At 38.4% G+C, this 18,521-nt stretch overlaps 1 protein-coding gene across 5 annotated transcripts in view; it reads right to left on the bottom strand.

Moving 5' to 3' along the window:
• The window catches only part of MACROH2A1 (macroH2A.1 histone), a 39,988-nt gene extending 22,822 nt beyond the window's left edge, over positions 1-17,166 (bottom strand). For 2 of the 5 annotated variants that reach the window (XM_081320499.1, XM_081320496.1), the window contains exons 1-2: positions 17,032-17,166; positions 6,088-6,288 (exon numbers count right to left, since the gene is read on the bottom strand). In XM_081320499.1, the coding sequence (XP_081176625.1) occupies positions 6,088-6,259 (172 nt within the window). In that variant the 5' untranslated portion in view covers positions 6,260-6,288; positions 17,032-17,166. Of the gene's footprint in view, positions 1-6,087; positions 6,289-16,542; positions 16,562-17,031 lie in introns of those variants that run through there. The other 3 variants (XM_081320500.1, XM_081320497.1, XM_081320498.1) reach the window with 3 other exon arrangements.
• Between the last annotated feature and the right edge of the window lie 1,355 nt (positions 17,167-18,521).

Consider the following 18,521-nt stretch of genomic DNA (forward strand, 5'->3'; position numbering starts at 1 on the left):
CACAGTTGAACCCAAAATTCCCATTGCTAAGTGAGACAGTTATTAAGTGAGTTTTGCTCCATCTTAAGACTTTTTTTTAAAACCACAGTTGTTAAGTGAATCGCTGCAATTGTTAAATTAGTAACGCAGATGTTAAGTGAATCTGGCTCCCCCATTGACTTTGCCTGTCAGAAGGTAACAAAAGATGGTCACATGATCCTGGGACACTGCAACTGCCATAAAGATGAATCAGTTGTCAAGCATCTGAATTTTGATCACATGACCATGGGGATTCTGCAACAGTCGTTAAGAGTGAAAAATGGTCATAAGTCACTGTCTTCAGTGCCGCTGTAACTTTGTATGGTCATTCATGACCTATGGCAACTGGATTTTCTTGTTTTTTTCTTGAAAATGTTTTGCTTCTCATCCACAAAACGAATGGTTGTTAAGTCAACCATTACTACCTGTAATGGTACATGACTCCTTTTTCAAAGACAGCAGCAAACTTCAATAATTTTAACTATAAAAGTGTTTTGCTTATTCTTGCCTTGTTAGAGAACAGCATACAGAGCCAACAGTTCAACAATGGCAGTCCTTTTTAAGAGGCCCTGCATGTCCTCATTCCAATCTCACTTCTTTCATTACCTTTTGTAATTTCCTCCTAACTTCTCTGACTGTTCTGCTCTCTGGTGCCTGCTTGATTTATGTGACCTCCTTCAGAACAGGCGGTCAGTCGTGTGACTACAGTGGAAAGCCTTCTGGATGGTAGTCAGCAATTCTGAGACTTCAGTCCTTCAACAACATCCCCTGTCACACATAACACGGAACCCTCTTTAGACTTTTGTTATCAGAACAATATCATCCTTGCCGCCTATCAAGGGGATCGTTGGCTGTACCAATCTGAGATTGTTTCAAGAAAATATATTTTGTTTTCAGTATTAGTTGAGCCATTTAACTCGGACATGCATAACATAAATAGAAATCATTACACACAACATATGCATGAATGGCATGTGTTCAAAAAGATACTGTCATTTTCCACTGAAAACTTTTTATTCCCTCTTACGATGCATTTTAAGTAATACTCAAAACCTTTAAATGTTATTCATTGAATCAAATTAGTTTTTATACATCTCAGACGCTGCAATCAACATTCTTTAAACAGTTACGTTTTTTGACTTGGGCACAGATGCCCCATGTTTTTAAATTACTTCAATTTTTCCACAGAAGGAAAAAAAGTAACTTTGTGGATTAAGCGAGTTCAAGCTAATGACTTCTGACAACTAATATAATAAGGACTTAAAATGACAAGTAAAACACACTAGCAGGAGAGGGCTTTATTGTTCAAGCATTCAATGACTTAGCATAAATCTCTATTTTATTAATGAATTATGATTCAACAGAAGTCTAATTGTTTACTATACTATCTGAGACTTCTTGGGGATTTTGGTGATGCCATGACACAAGAATAAAACCTCAAAATCAGCACCTCCAAGGGGAAATTACAATACTAGGCTATTTTTTTTGGCATTTGTTTGTTTTGAATTTATAAAATGCATGTATTGGCAAGTCATTTCCAATTAAGGAAAATGTTAATAGGCAAAGCAGACAGTTCCAGGATTCTTCCTACTGCACTTTTCTAACAAACTATACACAAGTGTATTTGAGGAATGTATGTTTTGTACATCACCTGCAGTTTTATAAATTTCATTCTTTCATTGTTGTGGTTTTCTTCAATTCAGTACAGCAAGAAATTAACAGAAATTTCCATAAAGTTCATTTTCTGTTGTCTTTAAATTTTCTCTACAAGATTTTTATGTGTGCATTTTTTTAATGTTTTATGAACACATGGGGTCACTGTAAATGGGACTACATTAACACAGTACAGCATATAAAATAATTTTAGTTTAAAGAAAAAAGCAAAACAGCATCATGTTTGACATATTCATAAATATAGTATGTCACAAATCCATTCACCATAGACTAATGGCTCTAAGGGCCTCTACATTTTGTTAATGTTCTAGAATTACAATAATCTTAGAAGAAACAGAAAAACGGCATTGGAATTTAAGAAGCAAACAGACCAAGGCTATTTTAAAGCTCCTTTTTGAACAAAACTTCAATACTCTGTAACTGTCATGAGTTCTCAGGTCAAAGAAATACATATAAGATATTTATAATCACCTATTCTCATTTCTTGAATTCTTTCCATGTTTTGAATGTTTAAAATCTTAAATTCACAAGAATCTTAACGTGTTCATTGAACTTAGGAGCTGGACTAGGAGTAGAGAAATCCAGATTCCTATTTATTTTCAGGGATGAAAGGACAACTTGTTGACTATGGGAAAGTCACTATCTCTGACTTTGTCCTACTTCACAAGGTTATTGTTAGTTTAAAATTAAGGGTGGTGCACCTTGCATGTTATCCTGTGGAAAGCTGTGGTGTAGATGCAGTAAATAATAAGTGAATAATTAAATGAATATACATAGGCTGCCCAACTCCAGATGGCTACTAGATAACAAAAAGACCTACAGAAAGTTTGAAGTGCCATCTAGGATTAAAATGGATTTTTGTACCCCAAATCTTAGCCTTAGCCACAATGCACAACTGACAGGACTGGAGACAAAAGTTGTAAACATTTTATTTATTAATCAGTTTTCCAGGCCAACCAACTCCAGCTCTAACAGCTCTAGGCTGTTTAACACATATCAAGAGTAAAATCCAGAATACAGGGAGTCCTTGATTTACGTCCATTCATTCAGTGACTGTTAGATGGTGCTGGATTTTTTACCCTTGCCTGAAGTTACAGCCTCTGCACACACACACCACCAGTTATGTGATCACAATTCGTGTGCTTAGTGATTGCAGGGGTGCTGCATCTTCCCTCACCCACCTATCTTCCTCCATCTCTGCCCTTTTGCCCCCCTGCTGCCTGCCCTCCATCACAACACTTGGACTTTGCTGATTTGTGGCTTCCCTTGCTAATAATGAATGCCCAGCTTTTTTTTTTTTTGCAGCCCAAAGCCAGCTCCAGCCCTGCCTGGTAGCATGGTGCAAAGGGGTATTTTGGCATGTTGCACCTCTGGGGATGCCCCAACCTGACCCAGCAACCAGGGTAGGCATGTCTCAGCAGCTACAGAAGGAGAAGGAGAAGGAGAAGGAGAAGGAGAAGGAGAAGGAGAAGGAGAAGGAGAAGGAGAAGGAGAAGAAGAAGAAGAAGAAGAAGAAGAAGAAGAAGAAGAAGAAGAAGAAGAAGAAGAAGAAGAAGAAGAAGAGGAGGAGGAGGAGGAGGAGGAGGAGGAGGAGGAGGAGGAGGAGGAGGAGGAGGAGGAGGAAGAAGAAGAAGAAGCAGCAGCAGCAAAGGTGACCTGGGGCAACACAACACAGAGTGGCAGGGGTCCCATAGCACAGGGTGACGAGGGTGATTGGGAACGGTGGGTAGCTGCAGCTTCTGGGGCATTGCAAGCAGCCCCAGAGCCATACAGTTCTCAGAGTGACCAAAAGAACAGTGATAGGGAGAGAAAGGTGGGGGGAGTGGGGTGGGGTTGGAAGCGGTTCTTTACCTTTACTGAGGCTTACTGAGGCTCAGGACTGGGAGGGACTAAGCTTGGAATGCCTTAGATTGACTGAAGACCAGTAACGTTCACTTAATGACAGCAGTGGGGATTGCCTAGACTGCAGTGGCTAAGTGATCCTGTCACCTGATGCTTCGCTTTACGACTGCAACACTTGGCAGCCAAAATTCTGGTCCCAACTGTGGTCATACGTTGAGGGCTACCCTTAAGAATTCAAAAGATATCATCATCTGGAGTATCAACCAATTCTTTCCCCAGTGGAGATAAAAAATGAACAGCCCTGCTCTATCATCCAACCCCAAGACCTACAGCAGCGGATCCCAACCTCTTCTATACCCCGCGCCCTAGAACACTTTTGATATATTCTCATGCCCCTTACAAAAGTTTGAAACAACGGCAATGAATTATGCACAGTATAATTTTGAAAAGCCAAGTTTTTGCACCCCCTGGAATATCGTCTCACACCCCCGGTTGGGAACCCCAAGGCCTATAGAAAAAGCCATGGTTTTAATGCTCTTTTAAAGGCTGCTGAGGTAGGGGATGGTCCTGTAAACCTTTGTGGGGGTGCTGTTCCAGAGGACACATGCTGTTTACTTGCTTACTTACTTACTGCTAGGTAGCATTGCTTAATTACAGGGAACCGAAGCTGTCTAATGGATGAATTTTACTTGATCATCTAGACTAGTTTCTGGCCTTGACAACTTTAGGATGTGTGGACTTCATCTCCCAGAATTTCACAGCCAGCATTCAGCTAGGCATTAATTCTGTGAGTTGAAGTCCACACATCTTAAATTTGTTAAGGTTGAAAAACAGTACTCTAGATTGACATTTCAAAGGACCGTGAAATGGAGTACTTCTTGTTTGTTTGTTTCATAAAAGCAAATAGCTATAATGACACATTGCCACTGCAAATAAACAACTTCATTTTTGATCGTAATGCATTTTAAATGGGCACAGCCATCAGAGTAATCAGTCAAATGAAAGCGTCTTTTTCTGAACTTTGCTTCTTTAAAAAAATTAGTCAAACAGAAAAACCATGAAGGCAATTAAAAGAAAACGTGCATGAATACATGCACAGAGTAATCACAGTTCCTCATAATGGAACTAATTAAAAGTAGACAATGCCTTTTTCTCAGTTCTTTCTATAATACCTTCCTTAGTGAATGCAGACTATGTTTACAAATTCCCAAGATGCCGGATTCTTCTACCCCCCCACCCCCAATCCTTGCCAACCCCCAAATTTGATCTTCATGCTTCATTTTATTTCTCTGCTCAAGATACTTCAGCTGACAGAAGTGATGAAAACAGTTACATAATTGGAGGCATGTGTTGCTCATAAACATTTCTAGCAATACGTGTAGTTGCAAGTTGTTCTTTTAAATAAGACACACGGCGAAGACTATTTTGTAAAAGGACATGCAGTTTGGAATATTTCGATTTAGATTTCACGTCTGATTCCTTTTATTCCCAAGAAAAATGCATGATACAAATTTAGATATTTAGATCACAATAATAGACTAACTCAAGAATACACTATTTTGATCTCAAATGACGTGTTTAGAGACAAATAGAAGACCTGGCAGCCTTAACGTGACAATTTCTAGATGACCATGGTTGGTCTTGAAAAATTAAGCAGAGTCCAGCTTGATTAATAATTGGATGGAAGACTTAGGAAATGTCAGGTCTCAAAAAGTTGAAAAAATCCCCCACATCCTAAAGACAATTATGGAGAGCCATTTGCATAGTTTATCAAGAAACAATATGGATGCATCCTTGTAATCAGTAATCAAGTTAGACTTAAGGGCACATAAACTGAATAGTAGGAATACTTTAGTTTTATATTGATATTACTTAATATGGATCTACTTCATATTTAAAAGCAGCTCCGTATTACATCTTTTTTAAAATAAACATAATTCAGTTTTCTTAAAAGTTGTATGTTTAACTTTTAAAAGCTTATAAAGAATAAGGAAGCAGAATCCTGCACCTCACAAGAATTTAGCCCAAGTGAAACTAACAAAATTTCATTAAAGATACTTACAATAATTTTTTAATACTTTACATTTTAAAAAGAGATTTTTTAAAAAAATATTACCTTAGCTGCTTCTATTTTAAAAGTTGATTTAAATTTCTATTTGTGGTCTTTTTCTTTTTTTTGTAAAATTGGATTATGTGCAGAAAAATTATATACATTAAACATCACTGTTACACTCTGACCTTGATTCTTATTAGAAGCTTACATACTGTAGGGGTGCACTGGTATTTAAGCATTACAACCAATTATTCAAAAGCTACAAATCTTAAGAGAAATCTACTGTAAATCCAATTAAAAAACCATTTACAACGGCTCAAATTATATGGTATGGTACTTCCAAGAATTAGAAAAAAGGAACCTGGATTAAAACGTGACAAACTGGATTATGTGGATGATGTTTCTATACCAAACCTCATCCTCACTTTGTTCATGAATTCCTTTTATGATTATTTTATATTTTTTATTGCTTTCTCACTATTCTATTAAAATGAACTTACCAGTCAAGTATTCAAGTACTGCTGCCATATATACTGGAGCACCGACCCCAATTCTGTATTTTGGATGACCTTTCTTAATATAACGAAGCATTCGTCCAACAGGGAATATGACTCCAGCCTTTGCTGAGCGAGATGTTTTGGTTGACTTTTTCTTTCCACCCCTGCTGGACATTTTTTTTCAAGGGGGTCTGGATAAGCACACTAAAAACAAAGAACAAAGTAAGACTACCCATAGGTTCCATAATATTTATTCCAAATAATAAATAAAACCTTAATATTACAAAATATTAACAACTAAATAAGGTCCATGGTTTCTAAGTGCACTTTGCAATTTCAATTGCCATATTATCACAAATAAAGGATATTTAATGTAATTCAACAATGGAAATGGAATTAAGCATCGTTAGCATGTAAGCAAAAACAGCCTCCAAAATAATCAATATTTCAGTACATGATGCAGCTTTTGGGAGAGTGGGTTTCTTTTAGGCTATGTGGCAAAGAAGAGATAACAGAAGAGATATAAAAAGGCCTCATAAAATCTCTTAAAGCAAAAGTTATATTTAATTCAAAAGAACATTACAGAATTGAAATATTCTACATCACTCTTTGCCAACATGAATTCATCTTATAGAAGTGAATTATGAAAAGCATATATGCGCCAATTAATTTTGCAAAATGACATAATTCTAATTCTGATAATAAAGCATACAGATGTCCACAATCACCATTTCAAGATGTGGTGGAGAATGTAATACAGGTGATCCTGAAGTAATTGGGACCACAACTTTCATTATTAAGTGATGCAGTTGATGTCACATGACCACATTGCTTAGTGATGGCAAGTTTTGCAGTTTCCATTGCTATCATTAAGGATGAGGTTGTTGAACGAGGATCTCCTTGCAACTTTGTCAGTTTCTAAGAAAAAAATCAGTGGGGAAGCCTGTAAGTTGTAAGTCCTCGGTGGCTCGTCAGCAGCCCAGCAGACAGGAAAGTGCTGCTGGGTGCGGTGGGGGGGCTGCACAAGGGTGCTTGGATGGATGGTGAGGTGTGGCAGGGGTGGGGTGGCTTTGGAATAACAGTCTCATTCATTCTACTTATGTAACCATACCACTTCAATGAAGGTCTGGTCACTCGCTTTTATATATAGGCCGTTTATTCACCACCTATTCATCCTTGACTCTTTCTTGCTTTACATCTTAAAGTGCCCCATTCCTACAGCTTTCATGTAGGATGAATGTTATGTGATGTGATGTTCCTCTTGACATGCACAACTTTTGCTTCTATGTAAAAAATTGACAGAAGCCACTTTTGCTTCCTTGGCCATTCATTCCTCACAACCATCCACACACTACCTACTACTTTGTATTAACAGTATTTGCATATTTTAGTATTTCTTCATCTACTGTCATCTACATTATACCAAGGTGCACATACGTATCCACTTACTCTAGAGCAGCGACTCCCAACCTTTTCTATACCCCATACCCCTAGAACGCTTCTGATATATTCTCGCACCCCTTATAAAGTTCAAAATAACGGCAACAAATTATGCATGTACACTATAATTTTGAAAACCCAAGTTTTTGCACCCCCTGATCTAGATTTTGCTATTTATGTGTAATGTTCAATTGTTCATTCTATTTTCTCTATAAAACATGACAACTGCAAATAAAACAACACTGCAACACAAGACAGAAATCACAAAACAGCCAGTTGTGGACGGCCTCATTTAAAAAAAAAGTATTAACTGCAGATTAGTTGTTTGCATTTTATTGTTAGTATCTTTGACAGATGATGGAATTTCAGAGGACCACACTCATTAAATTTAAAACAGGGTCAGAACAAGTTACAAGCATACTAAACAGCGCTTTTTGTGCTATTTTGTAGTAGCTTAAAAACCCAGAGCATAACTGCAACAGCAATATGTACATCCATAATGATGTATTTAGGAGAAAGAAAGCAAAGCAAAAATAGAATAGTAAATCTGATGTTTTAGAAATACATTTCAGTGCTTCTTTATTCAGGAATAAATCTCAAATAGTTTTCATCTCCAGGAAATGTGCATCATATTTTCTTAAAACCAGCAAGAGTCCTAACAGGGACTTTGAAAATATTCAATCCAAGATTGTCCAAGTTTACCTATATAATTACATAAATATCATTCAGATAAAAAGTATGGCTTCTATCCTGTTATACCTTTCTGCTTACATTTGATGTTTTATTTTCTTACAAAAAATATATAACTGATAATAGATGGTTGTTTAAAACAGCAGGGTTCCTGTATTATTTTTCAATAGTTTCTACTGAAACCATATATGTGTGTGTATTTATTTATTTATAATGGTGAAACAAAAGACGTACAAAAACCACTCAAAATGCATACTTATACATATGTGTATACACGTGCATCAAGTATATAAAACATGCCTGGGATTTGGACAATGTGCCAATAACATTCCCAACTAATTTCCAGATCAGAAAAGCCTGTTGATACAACAACACTAATTCTCCCTAGCCTATTTTTCCTCCTAATAGTTGTTTCTAGAAATGGGTAATTTTGCTTCCTGTTTTTATAAAGACATGCAAACTTCCTCTACTGATTGTTGCAAGAGATAGGGAGGGAGGGAGGGAGGGACAAAGATAGGATACACAATATGGTTCTGATTAGTCCCACTTGAATAAAGTTTGCTACAGGCACTTTTCACTTGAAAGTATACTAGACTTCAATGTATCTTTTAAGTTTTTGGACTGACCTTTAAAGCAAATTCCAAGGCTAGCAAGGCCTACTTCCTACTAAGCCCTGTAAACAACACTTGCATATACAATGTATAGTTCTTTTATCTTTTTGGAAAGGATAAAGAGTTGCAATTAAATTCCTGGAATGTGGAATGGTAGAGAATTCATCTCCTTACCAACTAGGCTTTTATGCCATTCCCCAGATGGAGTTTCATAAACGTCAGTTCGACAACTAATTTCCACAAACATAATTGCACTTGACACCCATGAACATGCCCCAAAACTGCAAGTTAATTTACTACCACAAACAACCTTTTTATGGATAATTCTGTGGAGTGCCTGCAATTTTTACCTCGCATTTTTCTAAGAGAATAGGCATTACCATAAAATGCTAAAAAGCTCTATGGAGAGTAGTAGTTTACAAGCTCAGAAACTGTGGTTCTGCTGGGAACTGGTGGTTTAAAAAAAACTTTCCAAAAAATCTTATACTTTTGATTTTGTGCTGTGGCTTTTGTGGAGATAGACAGTTCCATAAACAAAATTTTATAAACCAAAGGAGAATCTGTTGGCATTTATTGGCCTTAAGAAAACCTCCTTGTCAGGCAAAAGTGATCTCACACCAAATGAAATTATTTCACAATAGTTCTTCTCCAACTTTCTTTTCCTTCCCTATTATTAAATAATGGTATCTCTGTTTTGAATTTTTTATTTAGTTGCTCTCCATTCTTTTTTGTCCCCACCTTATTCAATTTCACTAAGTTTTTTGTGTATTTGCAGCCAAGATCTATCAAAACACAAGTACAGGCATCTCCAAATAAAATATTTTATCCAGTTTGATCCAATATTTAACTATTTCTATGAATGTTTTCATACAAGGCTGAAATGTCAGATTGTAGTTAAACTTTTATTTACTCCATATAGGGAAATTTGTCTACATTTAAGAAAAGATGTACTATTTCAAATGAGGCTATCATGACAGTCCTAACTGAATATATTATCTTATCACAGCAGCAACAATTGTTCAGAAACTTATGGAAACATTGTAAAAAAAAAGTTAAGAAGCTTCACCCCATCTCATTATTCTTTTCATTTTGGAATTAAAACAAAAATGAATACTGGCATGTAACTAACAAAACATCTGGTTAATTCTGGGTCTTCTACCAGTCTTTAAAAACAATAGAGGCCTCAATCAATCTGGAAATCGAGCATTATAAAACCATTCACCTCTAAATAAAATAATGGTAATGGATTATTTTTCATATGTTGAATTAAAATTTCAATCTAAACCATTTAAAACAACTTTAAAGCTACATCTATTAAATTTTTAAAAATCTACCAGTAATTGTGTTACTAGTAACAATTACAAACTGAGATGCCATCTGAAGTTAAATTTTTTAACATATTTTCTTAAAATTAATGTACATATTGCTGTAATGTGACAATTTTCACAAAGCTGTCTAGCATTTTCCAATAGAATCACAGAATTGGAACAAGCCATTTTGGTCAAATTCAAATAATATTCTTAGGGAATCAGCCATAGCTACATATTCTTAGCCTTAAGATGCTAAATCTCCACTGGTAGCTCAGAAATGAAGACAGGAAGGAGATTGAAAGTTGGGGGGGGGGGAAAGTCATATCTAATCAGAAGTGCTCCAGTTTCATTGGGTGTGCTACAATGTTGTATCCCCATTAGTGATAGCATGCAACTGATCTTAAAAAGCTAAGCAGAATTGAACTAGGTTAGGACTTGAATACCTCATGAATTACTAAGACTACAAGTCAGATTGGGGATAAAATCTTGAAGAAAATAATATTACTGCCACAAAACTATATGGCAAGACATGAAGTCACCGGAAATCAAGCTCAACTAGAAGGATGTCACCACTGCAATGTAATCCAGACAAGAAGCACAACCAGAAATAGTAGCTCTATGTTTATTTTAAAGTTATAGTAACAAAATCATGCAAGAAAGTATTTCTTCCCTCCTTTCCTTTTATTCTCCAGAAAACAAAGGTGGGTCACTTCTGAAATGTTTCCCATGTCCTCTCTGGGCTGATGTAGTTTTTACCCACTGATTGTCCAATCTGCAGCTCTCCCACCCCTCTCCTAAGGCCACTTTCACATATCACTACATCATCTCACAATCTTAAGAGATGAAGACTGTACCAATGAGCAAGTTGGGCTACATATTTCACACTGACACAGCTAGCTTCTGAAGCATTTTTGGCAAGAAAGTTAACTTAATAACAGACTGACAGCTGGCCCTCAGAAGATGGGCATATTTCAACCGAGTTCATTTTTAATGTCTATGTGGCAGTGGCTTGTTTCTTCTGGGATGCATTTGGAAAATGACTGCTTGCATACACGTCAGATTTTGTTACATAAGGCATCGCTACTAGATAATCAGCTCCTAAGGCTGGATAAAAGCCAAGCTGAACTAGAACTACATTTACATCTTCTTGAACAGCCAGACTGTGAATTCATAGCCATCAGATGGCTACCATTTCAACCTAACCCAGGGGTAGGCAACCTTGGCTCTGACTCGTGGACTTCAACTCCCAGAATTCCTGAGCCAGCCAATTCTGGGAGTTGAACTCCACAAGTCATAAAAGAGCCAAGGTTGCCTACCCCTGACTCTTTTTATTCATTTATCTGGCTCTCCATATTAGTCGTGTGAAATTAAGGGGATGCAACTACCACGATATCTTCATAAGAAGCATGTGAAGTTGACTATGGAAAGAAAATATTTCTGCAAACTAAGAGCTAATATTTATATTCAGGCCGCCACTGTGTAGCACAGTGTACCTATCTATTGATTTCTCTGCTGTTGTATTCAGCTGAACGATGTTCCTTTTACAATACACTACTGCCAATCAAGTTCTGCTATTGTTTTTTCTCCAAAGTGTAATACTGTCTCTTGCACTCTATTGACAGATATGGTAGAATCCCAGATTAACACCACACCAGAAGTTGCATAACAGCATCAAGAAAGTTACTCAATGTAAAGTGGGGCTGTGTTAAAAAAACAACAACAACCTGTACATACTACTCACTGTTTCCTTCCTCTTTATTCAGCATTTAAAACACAGTGCTTGCTACAGAGATGATGCTAGAAGCTGTCTTTCCACCCAGAATTGTGGAACTTGAAATATTTTGATAGATTTAGATTCAACTTTCTACTACCGAGACTGTTCAAGAAAGTTCTACTTCCAGCTCTATGCAGAATCATTTGCCTATACCAGGGATCTTCAAACTTGGCCCTTTTATGACTTGTGGACTTCAACTCCCACAAGTCATAAAAGGGCCAAGTTTGAAGACCCCTGATATAGGCAAATTCCTCAGCATGCCTGGCTGAGGAATTCTGGGAGTTGAAGTCCACAAGTCATAAAAGGGCCAAGTTTGAAGACCCCCTGGTCTATACTGTATATTTAAGACAGTGAGATCAAAGCAATGTTCAAGCCTATAAACCCTGAATATTCAAATTATTTATAGGATTAATACATTTGGCCCCAACTAATTATTATGACACAGGAAAACTATGTCTGACCATCATAAATCGGCTATTTCAAAAGAAGATGCAGATCTCTTTGGAACTATCCACATCTTTCTCCCTGAACTGTTGAAATACTGACAAAAAGTAATCACCACTGCTGACGTTTTTTTAGGTGTCCTTGAGAAAATCAAGTAAGAACAAGCTTTAAGAGCGTACGTTACCCTTGCTGAATCAAACAAAAGACTGATCTTATTAGGGATCTTGGTGACCATCTAGACACTAAGCTGAAGGTTACAAACTGAGTAACAGTACAATAGCAGGCTCTCAGTCACAAGTCACTGAAAATAAGATATATAAAATATATCCAGAATTATAACTAGGCACTGGCATGTTCTTCATAAATTCCCTTTTTTTTTAAAGCATCCTAGTTTGGTGAAGACTTGCTTCACACACTGTACTTCACAATAAGGTTTGGATATAGCTTAGGGTTTTGTGTAAAACCACCATGATTCAGGTCAACTGAAAGAAGTCAAGGGTCTCTTAGGCCATGAAGTCCAATCCTTTGTTTAGTGCAACAAGAGTCTTAATTAAAGCATCCCTACCATACAGGCATCAAGCTTCAACTTGAACTTATGAAATGAAGGGGATCCCACAACTTCTCCAGGCAATTGGAGATTGTAAATATTCAATATTCCATCAATATTCAAGCTGGGATCTGATCAAGCATTCTCTTGCATTTGCTTTCATGCAGCCACATTATACTGCTGACTCATGTTCAATAAGTATTCAGTTGCACTACATGTTCCAAGAAATCTTTTTTAAGTATTATCTTTTTTAAGTATTATTACCAAGCTGATTATCCTGTAACTTACATCTGAGAAGTTCATTTTATTTAATGTAAACAGCTCAGCATATGTTTCCATTAAATACTTATTTTGCAATTTCAGCCCATTTCTCTACCCCATCAAAATAATCCCAATAATTTGGGGTCATCTGTAAATTTGTTAATTTGTGTTTTTTTTTAAAGTGCTCACACATAAATCTCTTTGTGATCTGGTCTAGAATCTTCCCAAGTATTCATATGAGTCTACGTTTTGAGGTAGGCCAAGTCATGAAACAGTGCAAGGATTAGAGGAATTGTACTGAATCTTGAGACTTTGGCTGAGTTTCCCTCTTCCCCCTCTTATATAGCGCACAGAATAAAAGCAGGATTATTTTGAGTTTCTTTCTCACACTTTCCCCTTTTCCAGAACTGAGTTGTCTTTTTACTTTACTTCTTCCCACATACTTTCTTCAATTTGTGACACACAGTTTGGAATTCTAACAGTGGTATTAGATTTTAAAAGAAGACAATTGGAAATGAAAGTGGCACACCATTTAAGAATTGAAAGAAAAGTGTGCACCTGTAAGCAACTTTACAAGTTTAGAGTTCCCTCTTTTTACTGATTTTGAAGACAGACAGCTTTATACTTTTCCATTTATCTGGTACTCACTTCTGCAGATTTCTGAAAGGTAACACATAACATTTCGGCCAGACTATCAGCACTCCTTCAGTATCCTAGGATGCACTGAGATTTAAATACATTCAAAAGAAATATTCTCTACCCATGGCTCTGTCAACCTCAACTTTAATTCCTGTTTTTCAGTTGCCTGATGGAACATAAATTCTCTTTGTTAAAGAAGACTGAACCAAAAGCAAAATCTTTTTAAATACTCTCATCTTATTTTCTCTTAAAATCAATAAACCATAGTTGAATTGACTTACACTTGATACCCAACCTAGCCATCGATTGTTACAGTGTATATATAAAGCACTTAGGCAAACTTATTTTTGAAAAAATGAATGAATATGTAAGTACTTACAGTCTTCTCACAATCTTTTTTTTAAAAGCTTAGTATAAATCTGCCTTTTTGAGGCTATTAACGAAGCATTAATCACACACACACACACACAGAGGGAGGCAGGAAAGCATATCTGGTGGAATAACAAAGGTTTGGCCTACAATGTGGACAAGTGGAACTGGGCCTTTCCATTTTATCTCTGCTGAAGGGAAAACATATTATGCTAAACATTACCAAGTATAATCAAGGAGGCAAAGTAAAAGAAAACATTGACGTGGTTGGCAATATTTACGGTTGCAATATATATGCTCTCTACTTCCTCATTCTGCAGTAGTTTTTGTATTTTTCTGTAACTGTCATAAAACTTACGTATGCACTTCTTTTAGTGTGAGATCCTACTTAAATATATTCTCAGCATGAGACAACATAAATACATAGAATGCAGGAAAACGCTGAGCACAATCACAGTTATTCTATATCCATTCGTCCTCCTCGAGTTTGTCAAGTAGTTTTTATTGAATCATTTTGATATTCTGGAATGGTGCTTACATGCACATACACACTTTTATTTCAGTTCTTAAATGCTACACCCCTTTTATTTCCAATTATGTTCTTTTAAAGTCTACTAATACCACTGGCAGAATTCCAAACTGTATGTCTTAAATTTCAATGACTCTGCAACTGCCGGTATATTCCCTAATCAAAGACTATGTACATACTGCATTCAGATGCAAACTCCAAATTTGTCACTGTCACTTGAACCAAGTTATTCACATTCTGTTCTCAATTACACTAGTGTAAAGCAATAGCAGAAACAGTTGAAATATATACAGCAGTTGATAATAATACTTATAATTAAGATTTTAATTATACACAAAATATAGGCATTACTGCACATTTCTTATTTTAGAATCTGGTTAGAGAGAGAAAGAAAAACATAGTTTTAGTTAAATCTAAAGATTTAGTCAAAGAAGAAAATTGGTGAATATGTGTCCAGAACAAAATATACTATAAACCCACAACAGAAAATTCTTAGTAAATTAATGTATTCTCAGACATCAGTAACTGCTATTCTGGTTTCTGACTGTCTTAAATATTAGGGTTATGCAATGTTTTGGATATGATTCCAAAACACTGCCTTGGATTATGAGGGTGCATTAATGTAATACCTATAACAACTAAGTAGTCACATCTTTTCCAGGGTTCATATAGCAGTTTACAGAGTTTTCTTACAAAAAGAAAATGCAGCTGCTTCAAAAACTTGCACACAGATGCTATATTTATTCCTCTGTATGCTCCAAATGGCTACTATGAAATCAAATCTAAAGTATACAGAGTCCTACTATAGATCTCTCTTCACCCACCTAGGCATTTCTTGTCTGAATGAAAGAATGACTAACTTTGGGGCTTGTTATTTTCAAACCCTAAGAAAAAAGAAGCATGTAAGCTAGAGTAATCCCCATGCACCTGTTGCTAAGTGACATTCTCACAATAGGCGTAATGCATAAATATTAATACTCTAGTGAGAAGAACAAAATCTCAGATCATGAAAAAACTGTTACAACTCGACATTGCAAAAATCTACATATGGAGTTACGAATTAAGTCAAGGTACAATTTGGTCCCCAAAAGAGAAAATGACAACATACGTTTACCAGAAAGTAAGTTTAAAATTTCATCCACGTACACTTCAGAGAAACATCCTAATCAGTAAGAAGTGTACTTCATACTTTATTAATGACAGTGGACCATATGTAAACAAGCAGAACTACCTCAATTTGGACTTTATTCTCTTGGATGGGCTATGACTGGCTTTGATACTTAATTTTTATTTCCCCAATTCACCTTCTTCTAAAGTCCTGAAGTTGTTTGGGACAACCATATCATAATCCAAGAATTATAAAACCTTTTAACACATTCATTATACATTTTCTTATGGTTCACTGCTCCAGAACACAGGATAAATCTTGCAGCTTCATCATCATAGCTTTGGTTCAGATTTCTAAAATATCCTCTAGATGTGTGTTTTGGTCCCCCCACCCCTCCTGACATGGTATTTTCTCTCATGTTATTTCAGCCATCCCTTTGATAATATAGTTTAAAAAGCTTCTTTTAAGCCAATAATTTGGGGCCAGGAGCATCATTTGCCCTGAAACAGGGAACATGACCCCCATTAACCCCCCAGCATTTCTATTTGCAATCTCTGTTCATTATCTGTTCGTGTCCAATGACCTGGATGAGATGAAAGAGTAAAGTGAAGGACGGTCGGAGGGAGGGAATGAGAAACGTTACTGGAGCAAGCCAAACCATTTTTTTTTAGTGTTTAACATTATGATGCAACGGAGTTTGTTTCCTCGGGATTTGCGGATCGCTTCCCAATCCTACCCGTAGCTCGAGATGAAGTCAAAGTGAGAACAGATGCAACGACCCTGCGAGGGAAGAGAGAGTTTATTTCTTGGTTCTCTTTAAGGGCACAGCGGAGAAGTCTTCCAGCTCTCCCTTTAACCCCGTCGATCCCGTTCTCAGGCGGATCGAGAGGGATCTTTTCTCTCCTATGCCCCAGCCCTTCCCCCCCTACCGAGATCACAGCTGCCAAAAAAAAAGTCGCGGCTGGGCTCTCCCAAAGATCGCTCAAGACAGAGCTTAACTCGACGGCGACTCCCGGGCAGGGGCAAGACAGGTTCTGCTGCCTGCAAAACGGCCACCTTCGGTGCTGCGACGGGAAGAGAAAGAGAGCGAAGACCCAGCCGTTGCCAGCCCCACCTTCCCAAGCGACCGGGCGAAGAGCGGTGGGCATACAAAGGACAAGCCCCGCGCCTGGCAGCGCTCGCGTCCCGGAAGGTCCGGGAAAGAAACGCAGCGTAGATCACTTACAACGCGGCGGCGGCGACGGCAGCAGCAGCAGCAGCAGCAATATGTCCCCCGGCGTCTCCCGCTTCCTTCTGAGCTCAGTCGCGCATGAATTGGAACGACTCGGCCGAACGTGCAAGGGCGTCCCACAATGCACAGCGCGCGGCTCTCGTCACATCCCCTCCTCCTCCTCCTCCTCCTCCTCGGGGAAGAAACGCGGCGCGCTCGCTCGCTAACGCGGCGGCGGTCTCGGCCTTCCTTCCTTCTTCCTTCCTTCACTTCCGCGACGTTTTGAACACCGCCGCGTTGCTGGGCAGCGCTCCTCCCTCCTCCTCCTCCTCCGCCTGCCTCTCTCCCAGCGGGAGGCCCCGCACAGAGGGCCCCGCCGCCGCCGCTTGCCCTCTCTCGGCTGACGAGCGGCCGTGGAGGCTCCCTGGGTCAGCGTGGGGGGGGGGGCGTGGACGGCGGGCAGTGGCGAAAGGGCGCTGCTGCCCGGCCTCCGCGGTGAGGGGACCGCAGGTAAGTCCCCCTGCGGCTCCGCCTGCTGGGTCTCCCTTGGCTCGACGGCCGCCTTCCGGGACGAGCCTGAGGGAGCGGCGGCTTGGCAAGTGGCTCGAAAGGCTCCCTCTGGCCCTCTCCTGTCCCCGAGGAGACCCGCTGGCGTCTTTTGCTGCGCAAAAAAAAGCCGCCTCTCCTTAGCTGATGCCTCTCCCTTTGTCCTTGGTACAACTGCTTGAAGAACGCTGCTTCTTTACAATTATTAATTACAATTATTCCGACGCGATCTGAAGACCTATTTATTTGAACAAGCCGGCCTGGCCTGATGGGGGGATGTGTTGGGGTTTTTATTGCGGTTTTTTACACTATTATTTATTGTTTTAGCTCGGGCTTATATTTAATTCTCTCTTAACTTTTGTACTTTGTATTTTATATGTGCCCTGTTTACCGCCCTGAGTCCTTTGGGAGAAGGGCGGTATACAAATATAATAAACTTAAACTTATTCAAAACGTGCAGACCGTGGGGGTCCAGGACTGAACGCTATAGCTCCCCGTTTCCCATGTAATTGAACCTCACAATAAGCAGAACAAAGGGGAAAAAATAGATCCAGGAAACTACAGACCTATCAGCCTGACCTCAATACCTGGGAAGATTCTGGAAAAGATACCGTAATCAAACAACAAATCAGCGAACACCTTGATGCAAACAAAAGTCATCACTAAAAGTCAACATGGGTTTGTCAAAAACAGATCATGCCAGACAAATCTTATTACATTCTTTGACCAAGTGACAAAACTAGTGGACCAGAGGAATGCTGTAGATATAATTTACTTGGACTTCAGTAAGGCATTCGATAAAGTAGATCACAACCTACTACTTGATAAGATAGAAAAATGTGGGTTAGATAGCATCACCACCAGATGGATTCGTAGCTGGCTGACAGGCCGTACTCAGCGTGTGGTCCTCAATGGAACCACATCTACATGGAAGGAAGTGTGTAGTGGGGTGCCCCAGG

Source organism: Vipera berus, assembly GCF_964194415.1.
Source record: "Vipera berus genome assembly, chromosome: 2".
In the NCBI taxonomy this organism is placed as follows: Eukaryota; Metazoa; Chordata; class Lepidosauria; order Squamata; family Viperidae; genus Vipera; species Vipera berus.